This window comes from Eucyclogobius newberryi, unplaced genomic scaffold (assembly GCF_026437365.1).
Source record: "Eucyclogobius newberryi isolate DKJ021-1_F unplaced genomic scaffold, fEucNew1.0.hap1 SCAF_9, whole genome shotgun sequence".
In the NCBI taxonomy this organism is placed as follows: Eukaryota; Metazoa; Chordata; class Actinopteri; order Gobiiformes; family Gobiidae; genus Eucyclogobius; species Eucyclogobius newberryi.
Window position 1 is genome coordinate 18,046,589 of NW_027316532.1, and position 18,275 is coordinate 18,064,863.

The 18,275-nt window shown below is 43.6% G+C and overlaps 1 protein-coding gene across 1 annotated transcript in view; it reads left to right on the top strand.

Moving 5' to 3' along the window:
• nek7 (NIMA-related kinase 7) overlaps window positions 1-18,275 on the top strand; it is a 179,640-nt gene that overhangs the window by 106,080 nt on the left and 55,285 nt on the right. Inside the window, exon 8 of the mRNA XM_072438124.1 lies at window positions 6,807-6,901. Within this exon, the coding sequence (XP_072294225.1) occupies window positions 6,807-6,901 (95 nt within the window). The remainder of the gene's footprint in view (window positions 1-6,806; window positions 6,902-18,275) is intronic.

The following is an 18,275-nucleotide window of genomic DNA, read 5'->3' on the forward strand; positions in this document are numbered from 1 at the left end:
CGATCAAAACCTCGTAGAGACGATCTTAGGTGACAAGGGACGATGTTGACCGGTGCTACGTTTGGCTAATTCACTTTTAGCGGTTTAATTTCGCGGTAGAGATGAGTTGGCTAGTTTCTCTGTTCAGGTCTGTGTTAGCTTAGCAAACGCTGGCTTATAGTCATAAACCGCCGTATTTCCACTGACGCTAACTTATATGTTGAGCTCCCACTCGAAACAAAGCTAGCAAAGCACGTTAGCATCAGCTGTTTCCTGCTTATCGAAGCACAGCTCTCGCGTCGTCGACACCCGAAATATAATATTGCGTTACGTAAAGTGATGATGAGGCGCGGAGTATATAGAAGTTTTACAAAGAAGTAAAAACAGAAATGCACATTAAGCTGAGGACAAACAAACAGATGTAGTTTCCTGTTTATGCTAGCTTTAGCATAAGTGCCTCTGACAGGTCGGACGACTCATTGAACTGAAATGCATGTTTAGAATTTTGCTAAAACACTGGGCAAAAACTCATCTAATGCAAAAAAAAAAATATATATATATATATAATTTGACAAATAAAAATATATGACAGCGACTTTATTTTGTTGAAATAATGTTTAAAGGGTCAATTCTGCATAAACTTTGACTGGAATGAGTTTCCCTGGTGTGATGTCACTTCTGGTCAGATTTTTTAACTCGATTGGTGTAAAACTATAATTTATATGTACAACAGCTACAAATATTCCAAATAAAGTCAAAATTTGAAAATCATAAAAACCTGTCATACATTACTTTTTTGTTTGTTTTCTAAATGGCTGAGATCATGCCTTTATCATTATGAATAAAAAGTAAAGTATATTTCAGCTACAATTTAGATTTAATTTGTGATCTTGCTGATTCATGGTTCCGAAGTAACATGTTGCTGCTGCCATCTTGAGGACAAAAATGTCCACAAATGTGTGACTGTGGTCAGGAGGGACCAGTGGACTTACAGAGATCGCCGTTTGTTTCAGGTATTTATCAGCTAATGCTAATGCTAGTTTACACATTATCGCGCGGTTATGCTAATAAACGTTAGCCTACTCGCAGACAGTTTTAACGAGCCTCATTTCTAACTGTCCGGGCCGCGACGACAATTAAGTCACGTCACTGAAACCCATGAATATGTAGAACACCCTAACCGTGCCAAAGAGCTCGTTGCCTTGGTTACCAGCTGATGGACTCGACATATATGTACCGTTTGTGCTTTATCCAGTCTACTTTGTCAGATATTCACGGTTTCTTCTGTCCTAGACACCATTTTGAAGACCACTGACCATTCAAAAAATCAATAACTTTCCCCTCGAATTGATCACCGTTATTGTTCTGTTTTTTTTCCCCATCTCCACAGGTATATTTGTTAATTGCAGACCGCTCATTCAAACCCCGTACTAAACAACAAGCTAATCTCTCCCTTAACCGCACATCAGAGCGCGTTTAGCATCCGTTGTGTTTGAAATGGCGAGCAGGCAACACCAATTAGCGAACGGCGACGGATCAGCGCTTTGAAATCAGGCTACATTGATCCGTGGGTAATTTAGAGCGCGTTTCATACTGTATTTGACACTTTGCCTCCCGTACACAGCCCGCTCACCCCGTTGTCATATCTATTCCTAATAACGAAAATCAATCCCAACACGACTTTCAATTTATTTGTATGAATAAATAACGCTGGCGCGATTTTAGCATGCGGCGGGGGCCCGAGCGCGGCGCTGTGGCTTTTTATGCAACGATTAGCATAAGAGAGGCTGATTCCTTTTAATCAGCTAATAATGGATGTTTGGGGAGCGTGTTTGGAGCGCGCCAAGAGACCTCGCGCTCCCCGACAACGCGCACGCGCTCCCCAACGACTCGCGCACGCTCAAACACCGGCCACGGAAACGACCTGATGACCAATTAAAAGCTGCAGTCCCCAGGCTCTTGTTTACCGCGCCTGGGCTCCTTTGTGCAGATGCTGGATATTTGTGGACTGACAGGTAACACTTCATTATTACCCTTAGCATATTTTTGGACCAAAGCGTGTTTTCTCACTCCAATTAGACCCACACTCGGATTAAAAGTGCGGCTTCTTATTCAACTTTGCATTTCACCGCACTCATTGTAATGGTTTTCACTAATTGCGTGTAGTGGAACGGAGTTTTCATTGGCAAACGCAACATGGGCTAATTGTGAATATATTTTTTTTGACACATATTTTGCAAAATTAACTTCTTTTTTTAAGCTTTTAACCATGTTTAAACAATGTTCCCTCATCAAAAACAGACCTGGTGTCGTATTTAACTTCATTCACGCTCGTTTCTCTGCCTCAAATCACATTCATTAGGCTGCCCCAAATAAATTGTCTGTTTGCTGTAACCGGACCCAACATTTTTCAAGTGGGTCAGTCAATTCAAATTTTTTTTTTTTTAACTTTGAAGGCAAAAGAAAATATCCAAATCGTCACCATTTTTTGACTCAGAGTGACCGCCAGGGGTCAGGCTTCAACAGTCAATGAAGGAAAACGTCTCGATCAACCCGATCGGGAGACTAAATCTCCCGATTTTAAGATATTTCAATCGACCTTTTGTATGCCGTTATCTTTTATTTTGGTAGCGAAGGCGAGCAGGGGGAACATGCGGGGGACACGGCCGCCGCCATGTTTGTTGTGATTACGTGTTTCCCTCCCAGAATGCAAAGCGCAGGTCAAATTTAACATGAAGCCACACCATGATGCAGAACGATATGAACGGTGGCCAGGCTAGTGGCGCTGACAGAGGCAAACCAACAATTAAAAGGCAATATAGGTTCCCTCCTGCATGTTCTGTTTAATACAGACACATGGAGGACCGAAAATGTATGCGTAGCGCAATGCGTTATTCGTACCTTGGGATGAAAGATATGTTATCCAGCGCTATAAAATTATTCTACACAGCGCTTTTGGAAAGAACGGTCGGTGAGTCGGCGAAATATTGGAAAAATAAAAAAAAATTGCGTCATTTTTACAAAGTGCTGATATTTTATTTCAGTCGGCTAGTTTTATACTGGGTTGGTCGGGTTACGGTAAACAGACATTATTTTGCTCAGCATTACATCTGCGTGTTTACGTTAGCATGTCTTAGCAAGCTAGCTTTTGTTTTTTTCCACATGGTAATTCCCTCTGCTGCCAGTTGATGGTGTGCTAACACAAAGTAACTGGCTTTTGTTTGGTGTAATTTGTGCTGTTCATGCCTGGGGGCGCCGTGGGGATCAAAGGGGGTTCTGGAAGTGGTCCTGGAGAAGTTCAAGGTTGCACCATTTTAGTCCTGGAAGCTCGAATTGCAATTTCCTTCCGCTTAAAATATCGTTATAATAGTTAAAATATCGTCTGAACGTTGTTATTGATGGGAAAGAGCACTTCAAATATGTGTTCGAGTAAAACGTACACATGAAAACTTCTCAGGGTACTAGTTGTTACTGTTTAATGCAGTTTTAGTAGCATTTTGGATCAATATTTTAACACATTTTGCATGTTCTTTGCGCTCTGGCTAATCGGAGCGGGAGATGCAGTGTCATGAGAGCGTTTGTAGATGTGGAAAGCAGCAGAAACAGCCGTGAATAGGGCCCATTAGGACTTCATATTGGCCCCAGAGCATGTTGCACCGTCACGAGCAATATGAGACGGTCGAGTTTGCAGAAGCTGTTCAAATTGTTGACCTCATAGTTTGTCCGTCTCTCACTGTTGACCTCAGAGTTTATAACGTGGATGCTCCGGCTCTTTCCTCTGATTCTCCAAGTTTAAGAGCTCGGGGGCCGGGCTTTGGGAACAAACCAAACCAAAATGCACAAATACAATTCAATTAGAGCTCCACGCACAGATACTGTCAACCATTTGGATAAACAGAACAGAAATGTGTTTAAAAGTACAGTTACCCTTTTCAGTGAACATTCCTACGCCCTAAATGCTAAACTTAATGGCATTTTGTTAATGACTAAAACACTGAAGATTGTTGTGTTCTACTGTAATCTTTCTACATCATAGCTCTTTTTCTCCATGGTTTTTACAGAAATCTTTGTTGTTGCTTTTTGCCTTTCTTTGTTCCTACTAAGGGGCCGTATTTGTTTTGATGCGTGTTCCTGATTGACTAATCCGCCTGTCAATCACACCCGTCTGAACTGGTGCAGATTACGGAGTGACCAGACTGACATTCTGAACGTTCTGGACTTTGCAGGCCGCAGGGTCCAACAGCAGAAAATGGCACTGGCCCCGCCTTTATCTATAGTCACTCTTTCTGTCTGTGTGGTGTGTTTGAGCGGCCGATTTCCACAGAAAATAATACAAAGGACCTGTCCGTGCATGTGAAAACTGCACATTGTGCACAAATCAACATACTTTATATATTATTTAAACATGTCTGTGTACATAAAACAGCCACTGCACAAGAGGCTTTATGAGCACAGAAGACACTGGAGTTCAGGATCACAGAGCGCCGTGCATTTTCATCTTAAAGACACAAACCACTCTGTAAAAGACAGTGAGGAGAAGATTCTGAGCAGGAGAAAAGATGCTTTGAAAGAGGAGTTAAAGAGGCAATCTTTGTTCAAAAAGAAAGACCGTCGTTAAATAGAAATGGTGGTTTAAATATCTGAGTTCCCGGTCTTTAAATATCTGAGTTCCCGGTCTTGATCCCAGTGAAACAACTGAATCTTTTTCTACAATATTTAAGCAGTTAAACCTTTCTCAAGTCTTTCACTGAATTAAAGTCCCACTTAAACAGGTAAGGATACGGTTATTTATCCAGTTGTACATGAATAAACAGCATAACCATGCAAATGTGGCTTGTATGTGACGGACGAAAGTCCATGTAAAAGTCCCTTCGGTCACACTGAAGGGCCCAGGCTCCCGACCGCAGTGGAGGGCCCAGGCTCCTGACCGCAGTGGAGGGCCCAGTTCGGGATTCTTGAATTTCAAAAGCAGAAGCAGCTTTAAGAGTTCTCCGGCAGCGCTCGCGACCCCGTGCGTCCCACTGTTTCAGATCAGCACAGGGCCACGCTAATCACAACTGATTTATGAATGTTCAGTGAGCGCTGCATCTGCGTGTGTGCTGTACGCCAGCGTGCGACCTCAGACGGGCACATCACGGGCACATCACGGGCACTGGGCTTTATTATGGGATGGAAAACTGTTGTCACACGCAGTATTTAAGTCTGAATGTTCCCGTTAGCGTGTACACATGACTCATTTGTGTTTGTTCGTTATGATCTCAAAGTGTTTCCATCGTCTTGAATCCAGGGTCTTAAAAGCATTAAAACATCTTGAATATCATCGTGCCAAATAATGCTTTAAAAACACAAATCTATTGAATTTCCTGTGTAACGGTCTTTGTGTATTTGTTGAACTAATTAAATCAACAAATTAAAATCTACAAAATAATCTGCTATATTTTGAGGTTACTGTTAAGTCTTTATAAATATTTTTCGTTTCTAATACATCTTCATCTATTAATAATAATGTTATAAATAACCCGTTTGGAAAAAATGTAAATTAAGAATAGCTCTGCAATGGTGGCATTACATTTGATTTAAAGGGCCCGTGACAGGTTTTTACGATTTACTAATTTTGACTTTATTTGGTGTGTTTATACCTGTTGTATATATAAATGATAGTTTTACACCAATCGAGCAGGTTTTTGTGAAGAAAAAGTTGAAAATCTGTAGTAAATAACAGGAAGTGACATCACACCAGGGATCATTCCAGTAAAAGTTTGAGCAGAATTTACACAAACGAAACTACTTTTTTGACTCTCTACACATGAATTCAACAAAATAAAGTCGCTCTCATATATTTTTACCTAAAAAAAAAAAAGGTGACATTAGATGAGTTTTGGCCCAGTGTTTGCTGGGTAATTTCCTACTGTGAGGTCATCAATTACAAACAGGAAGTAAAATTATAAACCTAAAAAAATGAGGTATTCTGGGATATTTTTTTTTAATAATTTTTAGTAACATTTTAAACATATAAAAGTTAACTAGATTTTAGTTCAATGAGTCGTCCGACCTGTAGGGGGCGCTTTACGTCCAGACATTTAGTAAAACATTGCAAAACTCATACTTTAAGTGGACTTCCTGCAGTTGTTTAGCAGAGATACATATCTGTAGGAAAGGGCGGAGTCACTGACTTTATAGACAAATCCATAGATACTTCCATTGTCCTCAAATCCTGTGTTTATCGATAATTCAAATGTGACTAATGTTTTCACTGTAACACCAGCTACAAATTCAAAATGTAACAATTTGTTTTTATGGTTTTGTGCTCCAGATAACTCCCATTGTCAAAAAATGTTCACATTTTTTTCAAATTCGTTCAAATTTTTTCATAATTTTGATTCAAAGTCTGAAATCTAAAGTGCTCAACTGTCTAAGATATCTAGACTCTAGACCACTGTGTGTCCAAGAATGAGGACGTGACGTCTCAGCCATTCTTCTAAACACAAACGTCTGCATGAGCATAGATAATACAGAGTGGCACGGTGGGTATCGGACCGACGGTGGCGTTCCTCTGGCACGACTTGCAAACGCCAGAGCTTCAAACTACACTTCCCCTCTCCACATCACACGCTAGTTATTTTCCTCTTGGTGAGTTTTCAAACCTGCCGTCGCCGTGGGAGACGGTGGCTCCGCTCCTCCGCCGCTTCCCCCGCAACGCCGTGTGAAGCCGGATCAGTAATATTGATGAAAAATGCTAACAATGCCTGTCTCTTTGTCCTCCCCCCGTCTCCTCTCCCCCGTCTCCTCCCCCTCTCCTCCCCCTCTCCTCCCCCTCTCTGCTCCAGTGGGGACTCCTTACTACATGTCACCGGAGAGGATACACGAAAACGGATACAACTTCAAGTCTGACATCTGGTCGCTGGGCTGCTTGCTGTACGAGGTAAAAAAGTGCGGGAAGGTGTGCGCGCGCTGTCACGGCGACGGGCACTGACGGGAACTGACGGGCACTGACACAGTGTATTGTAGGAAATAAAAATAACACCAAACGCTCAGGCGATGATCAATGCTCACGCGGATTTTTCCCCAAACGGCGCCGTCGTTCGGGTCGGAGTCGAAAACGTGATCGTAGGAGGTTACGAATGCAGGAGGATGTCCAGATGATCAGGTTAAATCAATAATCGTGATTGTTCAGGTCACAATATCATCGTAAAAACCTGAAAATAACAAATGCAACAGTTTTAGAAGCAGAAGTCTTTTTAGTTCGATCTATCGTCCAGAAAAAAGACCTAAATGTCAAGAACTTTATTTTCTCTGTCTGTTTTTGTCACGTTTAAGATTATTTTGTGGTTCATAAAGTTACATTTTGCGAAGTCTGTGTCAAACTTGAGGGACAGTCACGTGTCAGACCACGAGAGGGAAAGAACGTTAAAGATTTCACTGTTGTTCGGTCTCAACAATAATCGTGAATAATCGTTGAATCTTTTTCTCACAATAATCGTAACACTAAAGTTTGACATCGTCCGTTTGTCAATTACTCCTGCCCCTGTTCCCTTTTGTAGTGAGCAAACATCATGTGTATTACAAGGATACACCAGTTTACATTTGTTTCATACTGTCAGTAATACCATAAATCAACCCTGTGTTTCTTAAAGTTAAACCGATTCTTCTAAAATGATGCTTTCCTCCTCCGTTGCTGAACGTGTTTTGGATATTTCTGTCGTCTTTGAGTCTAAGAACTCTGGACAACGGACGACAGAGCTGAGGGCGCGAGTTTGCCTGTAACAGTGGGTGAAATATGGTTTATTTTGTGACAAAAGCTCAGCTATTACAGTCCAGAGCCTCTGTACGACCTTTTGTCCTGCAGCAAATCATCTTGTGGGAACACTGTGTCTTTTAGGGACAAGATAATGGCATTTTTCCTTTTTTAAATTTCTTACGACCAGAGAGTTGGACCAAAAAATGAAATTATTATTTTTTTTTTAAGAGAAAAATAAGAAAAATAAGACGAATAAATGAAAATAATAATAAATAAATAATAATGATAATAATAACAACATTATAAAAAAAGGAAATAATGATAAATAATGGCATTTTTCCTTTTTAGTTTAATTTCTTATGACCAGAAAGCTGGACCAAAAAATAAATAAATAAATCATAATAATAATATGAAGAAATAAAAAATTATAATACATAAAAAAGATATAATTAAATAAGAGTGATAATAATAAGAGAAATAAGAAATAATGAAAAATATCCATAATGGTAGAATACGATAAATAGAATTAAGTCCAACAGTCACGTCCCGTTTAGTCCAACGTTTGTCAAATTTGGCCATTTTCAAATTAAGTCAGAATGTCATGTTTTCCATTCGTCATGTTGATTCAGATGTTCATTATTCTGTCAGTCAGTGATGTTTGTGTCGTCCTTTTCTTTGCGATTGCCTTTTTTCCTGCCTCCAAAAGTACGTTCCAAAGGTATCCATTTATTGTGCTCATGACAGGAGTTTCAATGCCCAAATACACAGTTCTAATGTTCAGAACTACAGAGCATTTTGAACTTCAATACATCATTTGTGAGTGACAGGACAGTCCCAGGACACGTGGCAGAGGTTTGACTCACGGCTGGATAATGCCGTTTGTCTACATTTACTCTTTGCGTATCTCCAAAAAACCATTGCGACGTTATCCATTTCTTGACACGTGTCCCGCCTCCGCCGTGGTCCGGCCCGTGTGTGTCCGTGGCCCCCCGACTCGTCCAATCACGTCCCTGTCGCTGAGTGAAGCTGGTGAGTGTACAGCCCGGGCTGGTGAAGAGAACTGACACCACATGTGTTTCCTATGAACTCCAGTCTGCGCCGCTGACTGCTTCAGTTAGTCCTGACCGAGCCGAGATCACACTCGGAGGGAGCACGGCGAGCACGGGGCGGGACGGCAGGTCGAGCGCGGGACGGGAGGGCGAGCGCAAGACGGAAGGGCGAGCGCGGGACGGGAGGGCGAGCGCAAGACGGGAGGGCGAGCGCTGGAGGGGAGGGCGAGCGCGGGACGTGAGGGCGAGCGCGGGACGTGAGGGCGAGCGCGGGACTTGAGGGCGAGCGCGGGACGGGGGTGCGAGCGCAGGACGGGAGGGCGAGCGTGGGACGGCAAGGTGAGCGCGGGACGGCACGGCGAGCTACGGACGGCAACCGCGGAACGAGACGGCGAGCTACGGACGGCACGGCGACCGCGGAACGGCACGGGATGTTGCTCGTGGGATTGTAGCAGTCATTTAACAAAACGACATACGCAAGTCTTAAAACGTCTCGACTGATTGATCTGATGGGTTTATTTTGAGCCGATGACAGAAAGGGCTGCGGGCGATTAGTCGATTAATCTTGGTCGACCAACATTTTAAAAATCAACACATTTTATTGGCATTGTAAAGGTTATATGGACCACAAAGTCGATTAATTGATATAAAAGGCATGTCTTTAGTCGACTACAGCAGATTATAAGTGCTTAGATCTTAAACCTTTTTACACTGAGTACCACCAAAGATAATATTTGTTTTTTCGAGAACCACCAGATCTAAACCAGGACCAAAACACGACTTTACAACTTTACCAGGTTTAGATTAAAACTAAACCGGGTCTAAAATAAGACTATTCTCCTGCTGTACTCGCTCTTAACAAGGAATAACCCGATGAAGACAGAAATATGGATCAAAATAAGTGAAGTTCAGAGTCCGTGTTACACCTGAATGAGCTTGTGTAGCACCACTGGTACACGCACCACAGTACCAGTGGTGTAGTGTTTTGAGAAACACTACATTAAACCATAAGTTGAAAAAATAACAAAACTTGGCATTTATTGTTTTAACTAATACAAATAATAAACCACATGGTTTTAATTTGTGTGAACCGCCCCCTGCACCTCCACAAACGAGTCTCAGTTCATACACATAAAATGAACAGGAACTTGAGAGTTTGATGTGATATTTCTGCTCTTTTGTTGTTCATTTTGAGTCACATTTATCAGAAACATGTACGGCTGTCATCATATTTCAGATGGATTGTCAAAAATATCATCTGACTGTCTTCCGAGCTCATAGAGAAGCCAAAAACTTCACTTCAAACTCATGTTATTCAAGTAAAAGTGAAAGTGAAAAAAAATGTTCTTGTTGAGTAACTAACAGTAACTTCAGTTTCTAATTTGACATTTAAAAAACAAAATGATAAAAAAATGTAGTAGTAGTAGTAGTAGTAGTAGTAGTAGTAGTAGTAGTAGTAGTAGTAGTAGTAGTAGTAGTAGTAGTAGTAGTAGTAGTAGTAGTAGTAGTAGTAGTAGTAGTAGTAGTAGTAGTAGTAGTAGTAGTAGTAGTAGTAGTAGTATATAGTATATAAATAGACAAAATGTATGGCACATTTAAATTAAAATAACCAAAGTCTGTCAAATTTGTCCTTTTCCTATTGAGTCCAAATGTCTGATGTCTGTCCCGATGTCCAGTCCCTTTGGCTGTGATCGCTTTTTTCCTGCCGCCAAAGGTACATTCCAAAGGTGTCCACTGTGTCCATGGCAGGAGTTTTGAGGCCCAAATACACAGTTCTAAAAGTGAGAGGGATTAAGTCAAAAACAGTCCAATATCTCTGAGCGACAGGACGGAGCACGTGACAGTGCTTTCCCTCCTGGAACAGTCTGCATTTCCAAAATCTGGCATTTCCAAAGCCACAAACATGAGACAAACTAAACCAGATCTGAAAGAGCAAGAAACACAAATGTTCAGTTTAATATTGTCGACATAAAGCTTGTGTCACTTGTAGATTCACTCAATGAAGAGAAGCTACACTTTTACTGTACAATATGCTACTCAAGCTGAATATTTGCAGCCCAAAACAACTTAATAACACGTGACTGAAGCACATGTACCATCTCTACAGTGTATCGCTCGCCCTCACAACACACAGCCACCATTTTAACCATTTTAATCTTTAACCTTTACATCACCTTTTGAAATCCAGTGCACCTTTTTCCCGTGAAACATGCCGCGGTCAAGGCAACGGCCCACGTTTTCTCTTCCTGCGGCGGAATCCCCCCGAGACGCCGCGATCACTCCAGCTGCATTTTAACGCCTTAGCAGCCGCGGCAGCCGCACGCGGGGCCCGAGGTAGAAGCGGCGCTAGCATGTGCGCGCTGCACGGGTCAGGGCTGCTAAGAGGCTAGGAGACCCCCAGTGCGTCGTGCTAATTACCTCTCCCACAATGCAGCGCGGCGCGTCGAGCCAAAGCAGCCGTGTGTCTATAGGTTAGACTGTTTTCTATACTTGTGATAAATATAGGATGCCAGTGGTATGAATAAAAACATTCAGGTGAGCGGGCGGCAGCGCTGCTGCACCGCTATGGTCTTGCGTGTTTGTATGCAAATGAGTTCCATAAATATCAGATAAAGGTGAGAACGTGCGGAGTGAGATTGAAAAGTACTGGTCATATGGACAGTGGTGAGTGGAGGTCAGGACACAGAAGAAGTCACAAAGAGGCTGGCTTTAGTACATATTATTTTGATTAAAAAAACACATCAACTTGGAAAAAACTTTAACATCAAGGACGATTTTAATGTGCTTATATTATATTATAAACGCAGTCTGTGTTCTCTTTGGCCAGCAAGTTTATTCACAGAGCAAGTTTCACATATAAAGTCCTGTCCGAAGGGAGGAGTTATACCGTATTTTCCGGACTATAAGTCGCACCAGTATCAAATCAAATCAAATCAAATCAATTTATTTTTGTAAGGCCCAAAATCACAACAACAGTTGCCTCTGAGGGCCACAGGGAGAAATGAATCAACAATGTCTGTGGTGGCGATGAAGTCAGACAATGTCTGTGGTGGCGATGAAGTCAGACAATGTCTGTGGTGGCGAGGGACGATGTCCCAGGGTCCTCTGTCCTTAGACTCTCCTTCTCGGCCAGGAAAAACTACAAAAAAACCTCTTTGGGAAAAAAGCGTAGAAACCTGGAGGAGTTCCAGTGAAGGAGAGATCTGACTCTCACAGACGGACAGACGGACACAAGGGAGACTGGAGCTGGACCCACTCTTCAGGCAGAAGAGGGACCGTCTGAGTCGAGCTGGACCCACTCTTCAGGCAGATGAGGGACCGTCTGAGTCGAGCTGGACCCACTCTTCAGGCAGAAGAGGGACCGTCTGAGTCGAGCTGGACCCACTCTTCAGGCAGAAGAGGGACCGTCGGAGGCGAGCTGGACCCACTCTTCAGGCAGATGAGGGACCGTCGGAGGCGAGCTGGACCCACTCTTCAGGCAGAAGAGGGACCGTCTGAGTCGAGCTGGACCCACTCTTCAGGCAGATGAGGGACCGTCTGAGTCGAGCTGGACCCACTCTTCAGGCAGAAGAGGGACCGTCTGAGTCGAGCTGGACCCACTCTTCAGGCAGAAGAGGGACCGTCGGAGGCGAGCTGGACCCACTCTTCAGGCAGATGAGGGACCGTCGGAGGCGAGCTGGACCCACTCTTCAGGCAGATGAGGGACCGTCCACACAGGGCAGGGACCACTTCACCAGGGGAGGGGCATCTGGGTCCACAGGTCCTCAGGAGTGAGAGAAAGAAAAGAAGGCGGTGAACAGTTTGCAAGTGGAATCAAAAAATAAATATTGTTTGATAGCATAAGTAGTCAGAAGAAGAAGAGGATAGTGCTCAAGCTGTCATACTTCCCCCAGCATAGTTACTCCTAGGGCAGCGTAGCTGAAGCTGTGGGTTTATCTTTCTGTTCCTAACTACTCTGACCATGAGCGATTTCGAAGAGGAACGTTTTAAGCCTGGACTTAAATGAAGAGACTGTGTCAGCATATTTAACATGGGTCGGGAGCTGATTCCATAACACAGGAGCTTGGTAGCTAAACGCTCTACCTCCTACAGTACTTTTAGAGACTCTTGGCACCACCAGAAGGCCAGCATTCTGAGAGCGAAGAGCTCTGTTTGGATAATATGGTTCTATAGCATCTTTGAGGTAGGATGGGGCCATGTCATTTATGGCTTTGTAGGTCAAGAGTAGAATTTTGAATTTGATTCTAGACTCGACGGGGAGCCAGTGAAGAGACTTCAGCACCGGCGTAATGTGCTCTCTTCTTTTTGTTCCTGTTAGTAATCTTGCTGCTGCATTTTGAACCAGTTGAAAGCTTTTTATGGAGCTTTTAGGACACGCTGCAAGCAGGGAGTTACAGTAGTCTAATCTAGTCGTTACAAATGCATGGATAAGTTTTTCGGCATCACTTTTAGGCAGGATTCTTCTGATTTTGGCGATGTTGCGCAAATGGAAATAGGCTGTTTTACAAGCTTGATTTATATGAGCTTTAAATGAGAGCTCCTGGTCAAATAAGACTCCAAGGTTTCTTACAGTAGAACTGGAGGCTACACTGACATTGTCCAGTGTGACTATCTGCTCAGATAGAGCATCTCGTAGATGCTTAGGGCCAAGCACAATGACCTCGGTTTTTTCAGGGTTAAGAAGCAGGTAGTTTAGTGTCATCCAGGTTTTTATCTCCTTCACACAAGTACTAAGTCTGTCTACTTGATCGCTCTGATCAGGTTTCATTGATAAATACAGCTGAGTGTCATCTGCATAGCAGTGGAAGTTAATGCCATGCTTTCTGATAATGTTGCCTAATGGTAGCATATAAAGAGTAAACAGAATTGGACCGAGTACCGAACCCTGTGGCACACCGTAAATTACTTTAGAGCTTGGTGAGGAGCTCTGGTTTACATTAACAAATTGGAACCTATCAGATAGATAGGATTTAAACCAGCTGAGGGCTGTTCCTCCAACACCTACATCACATTCTAACCTCTGCAGTAGAATGTTGTGGTCGATGGTGTCAAACGCTGCGCTGAGGTCCAACAGAACCAGGATTGAGACCAGTCCATCGTCAGCGGCTAATAACAAATCATTTGTGACTTTAACTAGTGCAGTTTCAGTGCTGTGGTGGGCTCTGAACCCTGACTGGAAAACTTCAAATAAGTTATTGTCCTGCAGGTGGCGACAAAGCTGTTTTACTACAACTTTTTCAAGGATTTTAGAGACGAAGGGAAGATTTGAAATAGGTCTGTAGTTTACCAATAGGTCGGGATCTAGATTAGGCTTTTTCAGAAGAGGTTTAATGACTGCATGTTTGAAGGACTGTGGAACATAGCCACTTTCGAGTGAAGTATTTATTATATTAAGAATAGGGTCTATAATTAGGGGATGAATGTCTTTGAGGAGTCTGCTTGGAATGGGGTCTAGGACACAAGTTGAGCTTTTAGAGGACATAATGGCTGAAGTTATCTCTGCTTGATCAACAGCTGTGAACCTTTCTAGGTTTACAGGTGGATTTATATGGGACGTTAGATTTACAGCTTGGGCTAGTTCAGGGCTAATAGCGGGGGTAATTTCATCTAATTTATCTCTGATTGTTTTTATTTTATTATTAAAAAATAGGAGGAAATCATCAGAGCTAAGTGTAGCTGGGATTGAGGGCTCTACTGCACTGTGACAGTTTGTTAGCCTAGCTACAGTGCTGAAAAGGAATTTAGTGTTACTTTTGTTGACTTCTATTAGATTTGAATAATATCTGGTTTGGGCCTTACGCAGAGCCTGCTTATAGGACAGCAGGCAACTTTTCCATGCTTTTAGGGATTCTTCGGTGTGAGAGCGACGAAATAATCCCTCTAACTTTCTAACTTTTTGTTTATGTGAACGCAGTTCTTGGTTGTACCATGGGGAGGCGCGCTTTGGCCTAATGACCTTCTGTTTTAACGGCGCGACAACGTCAAGAGCAGACTTCAGAGAATTCATGGTCAAGTCGACACATTGATCACTTAAACTGGGACTAAAACTGTTCTCAGCAGGATCACATGACATGTCACTGAATATTGGCTCTATTATTTCTTTGAATTTTGAGATAGATTTTTCAGATATTGTCCTTTTCATTATAACTTTATTTTGTGGGACTGGATGATCTTTAAGAATAAACTGAAAGGTAATTAGGAAATGATCTGACAATATAGGGTTTTGAGGGAGGACAATGAGGTCACTAATCTCTGTTCCATACGTTAGGACAAGATCCAGAGTGTTCTTGTGAGTGTGAGTCGGTTTATTTACATTCTGAGTGAAACCAATGCTGTCTAACAAGGCGCTGAAGGCATTACTGAGAGCGTCATCACTCATGTTCACGTGGATATTAAAGTCTCCAACTATAACTATTTTATCCCAGGCTAACACTAAGTTTGATATAAAGTCAGAAAACTCTGTTAAAAACTCTGAATAGGGACCAGGAGGTCGGTAGATAACTATGAACAAAACTCCTTTTTGGTTTTTCATATTTGGACATGTGATCGACAGCATAAGGCTTTCAAATGAGTGAAATGCATTGTTAGTTTTAGGGCTCATGAGTAGGCTTGAGTGGGAGATCACTGCCACACCACCACCTCGGCCTGTGCTCCTGGCAGTCTGAAAGTTAACATGGCTGGGTGGGGTGGACTCATTTAGTCTGACGTAGTCGTCTTGTTGAAGCCACGTTTCAGTTAGAGCTAGAAGATCTATGTTATAGTCACTAATTAATTCATTAACTAAGAGCGATTTGGAGGAAATTGCTCTAATGTTTAGCAGTCCACATTTTACGTGTTTATTCATTTGTGTATTTGTGTCATTTGTGATTGTTATTTTCCTTAAGTTATTTGGTCTGACGCCTGAAATATTTTTTCTGAGATGTGACTTTTTGGCATTATTTGTACGAGGGACACGAGGGACACGAGGGACACACACAGTCTCTATCTGTCTTGAATCTGAACACTTCACATGTAACAGAACGGGCGAGAGTTCAGCGACAGAGGAGCGTCTTGAACTGCTGCTCTGCACCAGCCAAAAAATGCATAATAGAGAAGAAAAAAACCCTTTCGGGGTCGCGAGTGACTGGAGCCTATCCCAGTGACTTCGGGCCTTAGGCGGGGTACACCCTGGACAGTGGCCAACTCGTCGCAGGGTTAACACAGAGACATCGACATTACAGACAGCCATTCATCAATTTAGAGTTACCAATTTTTACCTAACACATGTATGTGTTTGGACAGTGGGAGGAAGCCGGAGAACCCGGAGAGAACCCACGATAACACTGGGAGGACATGCAGACTACACCCAGAGAGCTCATGTGATGTTGGTCTAGTCCGGGAATCGAACCCGTGATCTCCTTCTTGGGTGCACCCGTGATACAATCTAGACAATTTTAATTTTAATAACAGATTAGAGAACATGGTGAATAGGTGTGCGTATGCTAACGCTAACTCCTTCAGCTAAATGACGCACAGACAGAACTGTGGTAAGTGTCTGGTATGTTAACGTAACATATTAACAGTTATTCAGATAACTATAGCATAAAGAACATGCTAACAAGTTTACCAAAGCATCAGTTTTACCCCAAATCACTAAATCCATTGAATTCTTCTTCCTCTGTGTCACTTCTAAACAACTCCACAACTCCAGAGGTAGAGGAAGTGCTGATTCTTCTTCTGCGTCGCTTAGAACCTACAGCGCCCTCTTGTGGTTGTCAGTGTGAAAATAACAAATAATACCTATAAGGCGCACCCCGGCCAGAACTATGAAAAAGGTGCGACTTATTGTCCAGAAAATACGGTAACAAACTGTACGTGGGACTGGAGCCAATCACAGAGCAGCTTTGTGGTTTGGGCAGAAGTCAAAACAACCAGCACCGAAACACACACAACGTCGGCCTCTTTTGGGAGAAATGAAAAAAGCTCGACAACGGCACTTTGAGACTGAACTCTGGATTTAACAGTTTAATAGTTTTCAGCTTCTGTTCCTTGGCTTTCGGCGAGACACTTTCCAGACAGATTCATGTGAAAAACACAGATCAATCTGGAGCAAGCAGGTTTCAAGTTTCAGTTAAAGCTCCTCCCTTTGGGGGGTCCAGTCAGAACTCAAGAGAACATAAATGCTGCTGCTCAAACCACTCCCATCAGATTGAAAGGACGAATGAGAGATCACATCCATTCATCATCATGAGTCATTTTACAGATCCGTGATGACATATTCTGGACACAAGTGCTCGTCCGGGGTCCTCTGGTTGGGACACGCCGTTCTACAATCTGTTACTTTACAAACTCTTGCAAACTCTGTGGTTTTTTCCCGTCGTATTTTTTGGCTGAGGTTGTTTGGGCCCCGCGCCGAGACCGCATTGATCGCGTCGGACACACCACCCGATCACATGGTACACATTGATCCTCTGCTATAGGGGTCAAAGGTCAAAGAGTGGAGAGGACAGAGCAGCGAAACGCAGAGCGAAGGCCGGGGGAGAGTGGGTGAGGCCGGGGGGAGAGTGGGTGTGGCCGGGGGGAGAGTGGGTGAGGCCGGGGGGACAGTGGGTGAGGCCAAGGGAGAGTGGGTGAGGCCAAGGGAGAGTGGGTGAGAGCCGGGGGAGTGTGGATGAGAGCCGGGGGAGAGTGGGGGAGGCGGGGGAGAGTGGGGGGTGAGGTAAACTGACTTGAATCATGTCGCGGGCAAGCTAGCTTTTGATTATTTCTCCACGCTACTTCCCAATCGTGCCAGTAAGTGGAGTGCCAACCCCAAAATCCTGTTGAGAGATTTCTGATGCAAAACAAGTCATCTGTAGTTTTCAGACATTATTTTAAGTCGTTAATTAAACAGAAGTTGCCAAAGTGAAGGTCGAGTGCACATTTAAAGGACAAACATTACAGCGGAATATGTGTCCTTTAAAGATATTTACGAGCTCATTTCTGATGGATTTGTTTCGTTATTTGTTGTTATTGAGATCTCCCTTTTTGTGGATAAAGGAGTAAGCTGTTTCTCGTGCTCACCGAGCGTTTTGCGCATCACAAAATGTTCACATTCCACTATTTTTCCCGTCTTTTCCGTCGTGTACGTCTCATGTTTCCATCGAACAGAATCCCCTCCCGTCGGCGCGCATCGATCCGCGGCCCAAGCGCCGTTCCTCCGTCGTTCCTCCGTCGTGTTGTTCTGCATTTCCCCCTCGTCGGCGTCGGCGTTGCTCAGCGAGCACGCCCGTGTTTCCCGGCGGCGCGCCCCTGGGGCCCCCCCCCCGGTCTTGGGGGGGCCGTGCTCGTCGATAGCTGGCCATTGTGAGCACGTCCGTCTTCATCTGCCATTCCCTTTCATCCCGTCTCGCCCCCTCGCGCCGCTTCATTACACGGGTTGACCTCAGCCTGCGCCCCTGATCGACCTCCAGAGCGCCGGTGGGTAACGGCGAGGGCAGCGGGCGAGGCCTCCGGACGCACACGCCGACCGCAGAGGTTAAGCTGTGGAC